General features: G+C 40.9%; 1 protein-coding gene across 1 annotated transcript in view; it reads right to left on the bottom strand.

Annotated features, from left to right (window-relative positions):
* Nucleotides 1–652: 652 nt before the first annotated feature.
* LOC149467398 (sodium- and chloride-dependent betaine transporter-like) overlaps nucleotides 653–8,781 on the bottom strand; it is a 55,594-nt gene continuing 47,465 nt past the window's right edge. The window contains exons 9-15 of the mRNA XM_089671763.1: nucleotides 8,137–8,261; nucleotides 6,593–6,705; nucleotides 5,866–6,003; nucleotides 4,480–4,582; nucleotides 2,502–2,602; nucleotides 1,909–2,079; nucleotides 653–1,048 (exon numbers count right to left, since the gene is read on the bottom strand). Coding sequence (XP_089527889.1) covers nucleotides 890–1,048; nucleotides 1,909–2,079; nucleotides 2,502–2,602; nucleotides 4,480–4,582; nucleotides 5,866–6,003; nucleotides 6,593–6,705; nucleotides 8,137–8,261 — 910 coding nt within the window. The 3' untranslated portion in view covers nucleotides 653–889. The remainder of the gene's footprint in view (nucleotides 1,049–1,908; nucleotides 2,080–2,501; nucleotides 2,603–4,479; nucleotides 4,583–5,865; nucleotides 6,004–6,592; nucleotides 6,706–8,136; nucleotides 8,262–8,781) is intronic.

Genomic DNA, 8,781 nt, shown 5'->3' with positions numbered 1-8,781 from the left:
CAGTGCTTTACCTGACGAATCAAGGAGGGCAGTCTGGGCATACAGGAGGATGTTAGATAGCTCTCTACTTGGACAGAAGAGGCAGATGCAGTGTGCAAACTATATAAAGAGGAGTAAAATTATCCAAATGTTTAAGCGATATATTTGGGCTGAGAGGCCTACTGACCATCCATTCGCGTAATATGGAGAACACAAGTCTCCGCCCCTTGATCTTGTAAAGATTTGGCCAAGAGTCTACTGCATTTATTGCCAGATTTGTAGAAGACACGTCTACAGGTTTGAACTGCGGCTTTGGCTCTGAACCGTGAGAGGTCTGTTACTTGTTTCCGGAGGTGTGGTAGTTCCCTTTCTAAAGCTTGGGTGCAAACGTACTTTGTGAAGATCCCCACCATTAACATCCTTGCATTTTGTGACACATATTCATTATGCTATGTGAATAGGCCCCACTGTGTCACACAATTCACACAGCCTGCTTTATAAACTACAGAGGTGTTAAGAGGAAAAGTGCAATATGAACATTTCCCCATGTTTTGTCTTTAAATACACTGCAAGTACAGAAAAATATGTATTGATCCTGCCAGAAATCCATCAAGTTCCTAACTTCCTGTACTGAGCTGAAAATAATTAACTGAGTTCATTGCACATGGCAGGGTAGACTTTGGCATAAAGTTTTTAAATTATGCAATATATTTATATATAATATATAAATGATGCAAAGGTTTGCATAGCAAAGTGACTAATCTCTTAGCTTAAAAATAAGATGCCTTTGAGGCAGTTCTGAACATCAACCTCCTTGTCTTCATGGGCTTCAAGCCTCTGAGGCTCAGAAAGCTGAACTTATGAAATAATACACTGGAGAGTCCGGAGAAGGTCCCATAATTCAGCATTATTACAGTGAAGTAAGTTCCAGGTCCTTGACGCTGATAACTTCTGGAAGACTGAAGGACCTCATTCTAGAACCAAAGCAGGATTGGCAGGATATCGATTTCTCTGCTTGCTCTTTTGGTTGTGGAAGATCATCCGCAGGGGAAACAACTTTAAGCAGCCTCTGATGAAATTAATAAATGAGTCAATGTTAAGAATAGCTTTTTCTATATCTGTTTTTCTTTTAATGTATACATTTTTTTTTGTTAAAGGATAAGTTCACCTTTGGGAACATGTTACATGTCCTACCTGTTTTTAGGGTGGAACATGTAACTTGTTCCCAGTGCTGCAGTCGCTGCCCGATCCCCCTGTTACAACAGTACAGGAGAAGTTCCCCGTACAAGCTGTCACTTTTCAAAAACAGCACGGCCCTATGGGGCTCCGCTCACACGGACGCATTATTCATTCACAGAGTTATGTGAATTAATGAACTACAAGTACCAACATCCTTTGCAGATGTCGGCTTGTAGTTCTCAATTGTCTACCAAGGGGCTGAGGAGTTCATTAATTCTTTTTGGCAGTGTATCTGTGTGCCTGTACGGGATGTACGGGCAAGCAGATCTACGGAGAGATCCGCAAGAGACCTGCATGGCACCAGCGATCTGCTGATCGCTGGTAAATTGATTTACAAGCTCCTGCAACAAAAAAAAATTATAAATGCATTTACCTCCTAGTTTATGTAATATGTTTTGTCAAAAGGTAAACTTATCCTTTTAACATTATGGATCATTCTTGGATTGCTATAGGTTGTCTAAATAGAGCACAACAACAAAAATTATCTCCTTCCAGGTAGGCTTTTAACAGATAAAAACATGTGCTGCATTAAATTAAACAATTACAGGAAGTAAGTATGCTCCTGCCAGTACATTGAATGGTCCTCGTGGATCATGTGACAGTGTTGAGATAATCAAATGAAAGTAATAGAATTAGGTTTCCACAAAGGAACGACACAAATCACATTTGGGGAATAGTTCATTCACTTACCTCCATGAAGGATCCGTCCGTCTTGAGTAGGATATAAATTGCCCACACAGGGATGCAGATCATGGAGGCAATAGCCATGAGCCAGCCAATGGCATAACCCCATGGCGGGTACACATATATATTATTGTACTTCAAGGGCATGTACTTGATCACAGAAAAAAGGAATGTGCCCTAAAAAAAAAAAAAGAAAGAGCAAGAAAACCAATCAGAGAAGAGAGTACTGCATCCCTCAGGGGTGGGATTAATTCCCCATTGAGTCTCTACTGTTTTCACTTTGTCCAAGGTTGGTAGTTAGTATTTTCATTTACTGTGTAGGCATATTTAACAACCATAGACAGTGCAGCCACAGTTCAAACAAAGATATCAGAAGACCAATAAAGTGTTTTACACTGAGTAGCCATTTTATTTGGTACCTATCTAGTATCTTACGGGACCCATTTTTGCCTTAAAACCTGATTCTTTTGCTGCATTTGCTGGATTCAACAAGATGCTGGAGAAGTTCTTTAAGGGTACTGTATGCTTTGGGGGACAAAGAGGGGCATTTGCATTTTCTAGAATTCCTGAAATTAAGGTTCATATTAAAGGCCACATACCAGGCATATGGCTGGGGTCACTGCCATCCAGGAGATCTTCATCAAGGGCCAGGGCCGATAGCCAATCATGTCCTGGATATTATCATAGAAGCGGTCTGCCCCTGCATCATCACATCAGGGTTAATGAGAGAAAGAGAAAAAGGGGAAAGTGTTATTGACTCAACTGTACTCAAGATGATATTATGCTCAATTCACAAATGTGTTATTTTCCATTTCTTTCAGTATTTAGTGCCATGTCACTTTTCAGCTCTCATTGGCTCTCCGTGGGGACTACAATGGCCACTAAAGAAAATAAAGCTGGTTATAGTCGAATGAATTAAGCCTAAAATTTCTAACAGGTACGTCAGTTAAAGTGGTTGTAAACCCTTACTTATACTCATGAAGTGACTGGCCTCATGTGATACACAAAGATTAAACAAATCCTCCTACATAAGTTGTACCTGTCTATCTGCAGTCTTTTCTTCTCTACATCTGTTCAAAGTGCTGAGTTTATGAAGCTTGTCTGAGAGTTCAGAAAAAAGGAGGTGGAGAGCTGAAATTACACTCTGCAGAGCTCAGTGAGGAGAGCTCTGAGAGCTGATTGGAAGGAAGGGACACACCCTCCTTCACACAGCTCACAGGAACAGAGCTGAGGCTGTCAGTTTCCTGGAGTTCCTTTCCCATGTCATCTTTTTTCTCAGTGTCAGGAAAACTTGTCAGAAATGACTCATGTTGATAGCAGAGAAATGAAGCAGAAGACAAAAATGACACTTAGTGCTCTTATTTGAGACAAGTACACACTATATAGGGATACATTTTGTTCATATTTCACGTCTGAGGTTTACAGCCAGTAAGTAAGAAAAAGCATATTTTCAAGCAATAAAGATGCATATTTGTGAATTGTAAAATCTTTAGTTTTTTTCAATTCTACCAATATTCCCCATGGCTTCTTTATCGAGCAGTACATGACTCCTATTTTCTGAGCATGACTTAATTTATCCAGGTGTGTTTCCCTGTCATCCTGACACATGCCTGAACTCTGTGTGTGAGTTGGGCCCCTTTCACACAAGTGGGTCTTCCTGTCTGTTTTTCAAGTGGACCCGACCGGACGTTCGATTGCTCCCTATGGAGCGGCGGGTGTAAATGGATGTGTTTATAACTGCCTGCATCCGATTTGATCCTGTCCACTAAAAGCAGATGGATGGGGATCCTTTCTCCATCCGTCTGGCAGATCGGATAGGATGATATTCGGATGGAAATGGACAGGTGGTCCGTTTCTATCCGACAGCCCATAGAGGATAGCGGGCTGTGCTTTTCTTATGCACAGCGGATACGGACCTGTCATTCGCTTGCTTAGCACGGATCAGCGAGCAGATCCCCCGCTGTGTAAGCAGATCAGCTGACAGGTCTTCCCCATGTGAAAGGGCCTTAAACTCTTCTACCAGCCTCTCCCAGTGCCTGAAATAGTCTGTAAGCGTCTAGTCAATGAATTTAGTCTCACCAGGACAAGGAAGGAGTCATTTCACGTCTCTGCTCTCTTTCTTGCTTTTGCATTGGCAGGTCACGCACTTTTATTTTTTCACTTTGTGTGAAATATATATTGGTTTGCAGGAGATAAGGACAGTTTAACATAAAGAAGGATAACATTTTATGTAGTGCACTTAAAATTTAGTCATCTTTCAGAAAAAATTTTTTTTCCCCTTTCCATATAAAATTTTCCATCACTCTTGTGTATACAAACATTAGAGAAACACAGTAAAATATATTTACGGGACAGACAGTTTAGTAAAGATAGTACAACTAATAGATAATAGTTTGTCAGTGTCATATTCACTTTTATGTAAAAACATAGAAGACAGACAATATGTACAGCAACCAATAGGATGTAAGCTTTTTTTTCCAGATGAGCAATTAGAACAAAGAAAGACAATTGAGGATTGGGTGCTGTGGGTTATGCCTCTTGGTATAATATTGACCCACATACTGTAATGATACTCACCATATACCCAGCCGATGCAGATACACTCAAATATCCCCACAAAGAGAAGGCAGATTCCACTGCTGGAGTAATAATCGAATAACTGGAAGATATACATACCTCCCTGCAGATTATACAAAAGCTGGCTGGTTAAAACAAACTATGCATGAACAAATAACATTCTAACAATCCACACTAAACATTTGCCATTGTAAAGCAACTGATATGTATGTAAATAAAAAAAGATTAGTCCCACCCACTTTACGCTGCCAATTTAGTTTGGCATTCAGTGAATTCCAGATTGTTAAAACAGTCCAATTTCAGCAGAGATCCCAACCAGCAGGTCATGATGTGATGATGTGATATTGCAGTAAAGATCTCCATAGGTAACTCAAATTTCAGCCAATGCTTGCTGAATACAGAGCCATGAGTGGCCCTGTAGGCACTGCCTTCCATAGCAAAAGAGTGTTTGCAAAATTGGCTGAGCTAGGTGAAAAATGATCAGATGTAGTTGCTGCTCAGGTGAATAATATGTCCATACTATGGGGTTGATTAACTAAAACTGGAGAGTGCAAAATTTGGTGCAGCTGTGCATGGAAGCCAGCAATCAGCTTCTAACTTCAGCTCAACTGTTCAATTAAAAGATAAGTTCACCTTTCATAAAATGTTACACTCATATTCAGGGTATAACATGTAACATGTTATGGATACACTGGCCCCCTCTTTGACAGCTAGCGAGGGATCTTCTCTCCCCCCGCTTGCTGTCATATTTTTAAAAAACGGGGCTGTACAGGCAAGTAGATATACTGACAGGTCTGCAAGAGACCTGCATGGCACCAATAATCTGCTGATCGCTGGTGCAATGGTTTCTAAGCTCCTGCAACCAAAAATAATAAATGCACATTTTTTTGTACCTACTTTTATTATTTTTGGTAAAAAGGTGTACTTATCCTTTAAGCTTTGACCAAAAGGAATTGGAAGCTGGTTGGTTTCTATGCACAGCTGCACCAGATTTTGCACTCTCCAGTTTTAGTAAATCAATCCCTATAGCTTTAGTATAGATGGGGGAATTGACTGATATTATCTCGAGAAACAATTGAGCCATGTATAGCAGCCTTTGGTTCTCAGACAGCATGCAGAACAAACAGCCAAAAGTCAGATACAGATGAGGGACATGTACAATCAGAGAGATTGACTTGTTTACCAGGAAGTGTCTGAATGTCAAGCAGTCTTCTTAAGCACTTCCTTAAATAGGACAGGTGTGCACTTTAGATACCTTAGCTGTAGTGCTGAGCAACAACCAGCATATAACAAAAGCTCAATCAAAATTGTTACAGCTGGGCAGTAAATACTAAAATTCTGAGTCTGTTTTTAAACCCCCCCCCCCCTTTATCACTACTAACTTACCTGAGTCACAATAAAAAGTCCCATTAAGTAGCAGATGACACATATAGCCAGAATCAGCAGCTCTCTCCGGTAGCCCTTACGCAAAACAGTTGGGTACATATCTGTGATGGCCAAGCACAGTGCCTCAACGTAAATGAACTGCACAAAAACGAGAAAGGAAAACTATCTAAAAAAACTGATTTAAGCAAATGTAGTAAACCATAATTTTCTAACCCACTATAGAAAATGTGCATTTTTATGAATGCTGTTGGCTAGACATTCTTCTTTTATTTACTATTATTATTTATTTCAGGTACTTGTATAGCACTGTCAATTTACACAGCGCTTTACATATATATTGTACATTCACATCAGTACCTAACCCTCAAGGGGTGTACAATCTAAGGGCCCTAACTCACATTCATACATACACATACTAGGGCCAATTTAGACAGGAACCAATTAACCTACCAGCATGTCTTTGGAGTGTGGAAGGACACTGGAGTACCTGGAGGAAACCCATGCAGGCACAGGGAGAACATGCAAACTCCAGGCAAGAGGTGCCGTGGCTAGGATTCGAACCATGACCCTAGTACTGCTAGGCGGAAGTGCTAACCATTTAGCCACTGTGCTGCCCCGCCACTGTGCTGCCCCACTTTTGCTCGGTGTTAAAAGTCATGATCAGATTGAGCAATGACAGTTTTGTGATCATAGGACCCCTACAGTGTTTATACAAATGGCATCATACCTGGCTGTCCAGACCAAGCAGGATAATCATGATGAAAAAGAGGCAGGACCAGAGTTGTGAGACGGGCATCATAGTCACCGCTTTGGGGTATGCGATAAAAGCCAGTCCTGGTCCTAATGGCAGACACATAATTTCACTCTCAGGGTATTTATTAAGGTCAATAAAATATTATATTTTTGTTCCACAACACAGTTTCCTATTTCATCACTAAAACCAGCCTGATGTTCTCCAGTTTATACAAAACTGACTCGGAAATGTAGGATGTTAAAGTGGGGAGTGAAAAAAGACCGACTGGTAAAAAAACAAGGCAATTCATTTTTCATTTACCATAAGCAGACCTGCCATAGGATATATATATTTTGCTATTAAATCTGTAAGTGTAGCACTTCCAAATATGTGTTACCTTTCACAGAGATCACAGTGCTCCTCTGACAATGTCTTCATCTGCTTTTCTTTTCAGAAAGGTCATGCCATTTTTGTGCAGGCATCAAACAGGGCAGGGGTCTCCAAACTACGGCTGGAGGGCCAGATGTGGCCCTTTGCTTGCCTTTATCTAGCCCTTGGGGCACTATTCCTTCTACTGATACCAGGCACTATTCCTCCCACTGACACCAACAATAGGGCACTGACACCAGAAATAGGGAACTAATTCTCACACTGACACCACTTATGGGGCGCTATTCCTCCCACTGACACCAACGATGGGGCACTACACTTCTCACTGACACCAATGATAGGGATGATGTAATTTTTTTTACTCCCTCATCACCCCTATGAAATTGTTTACACCCAAATTGTTTGCATCCATTGGCCTCAGTCTGGCCCCCCTAAAGTTTGAAGGGCAGTAAACTGGCCCTTTGTGTGAAGACCCCTGATCCAGGTTCATCATCTTTCTCCTTTTCTCCATCTTTCTGAGATGCCGGCTCAGAGATGACACAATCATGTAAATCCTGGTGCCTGTGCAGTTCGTGCCTATGTTCACAAATGTCTGACACAGACCAGCCCCTATTTCAGCCTCCCATTGTGTGGCAAAGTTGCAATATTGCAGGCTGAGAGGAGAGGAGAAATGCTTCATCCTGCCTGTAGCAGATGAATGCCATTATCTCTGCCTAAGCAAAGTCAATGGACTAATGCTCAAGCATGACTTTTTTAATGACAAAAGGTGGAGCTTTTCTGAAAAATGATACTGTTACTGTATACTGTGACAAGTGACAGGAAGGTATTTATTTATTCATTCAGGCTTGTAAAAATACTGACAGGTCTACTTTTAAAGGGAGCCCCATCTTGCTCGGCGCACAATTTTCAGTAGTTCAGTTACCTGTATAAAAAGTGTAACATACGGATAAAATGTATCATCACTGGGAGGCTTAGAACTGTAAGCTCATAGCTCCATCTAGTGAAACACTAGACTTTAACATTTTATATATATTCTAATCCTTTTTCACACATTTTAAGCAAACATTTAATGAGGTCATTAATTAGCCAATACAGCTTTGTTCCTACAGTCATGCCAGTACTGGAGGGTTGCATCATGTATGCCTTACCTGACTCTGCCACCATTGAGACGGGCACACCTTGCTCCTGTGCCATGAACCCCAGGACAGAGAACATGGCAAATCCCCCAATGAAGCTGGTGACACTGTCCAAGAAACACAAACAGATGCAGTCTCTGCAGAGGTAAACATGGGTGGAAAAATTGATGGATAATTTTAGCAATGTACATCTGACATATGTGTTATGTACATTCCTGGTCTGTCTCATAGTTTCTGTTCTCTCTTGTGGGTAGCACAGTGGATAAGTGTAACCTTGCCATGCTTGACTCCTTGGTTCAGTTTCTAATTGAAGAAGCAGCAGCATCAGAGAGATTAGGTAATCCCTCTGCTCTCTCCTCCTGTCAGCATGTTCTTAGTCAGCACATGTCAATACAGGACACCTGATTGGCCCTAATTACTGCCTCTTCTGTGTCCAGTAGTGTACAGAGGAAACTAAAATCAACTTAAACCAAGGTATTTATACTAGCTGTACTTAAAATATAATTTTTAAATAAATACATGACCACAGTACATTGAATAGTGATATTTAAAATCTGCCTGGGGTTCCTCTTTAAAGGAGCAATGTGAAAATAGAATTATATAAATACATATGTAATGAAGGTATGTGTGTTCTAGGACCCAGCTCCTGGTAAGATC

Source organism: Staurois parvus, unplaced genomic scaffold (genome assembly GCF_062004578.1).
Source record: "Staurois parvus isolate SC_StPar_1 unplaced genomic scaffold, SC_StPar_1.0 ptg000114l, whole genome shotgun sequence".
Lineage (NCBI taxonomy): Eukaryota > Metazoa > Chordata > Amphibia > Anura > Ranidae > Staurois > Staurois parvus.
The sequence above is the reverse complement of the archived record's forward strand: the minus strand, read 5'-3'. Positions and strand labels throughout refer to the sequence as shown.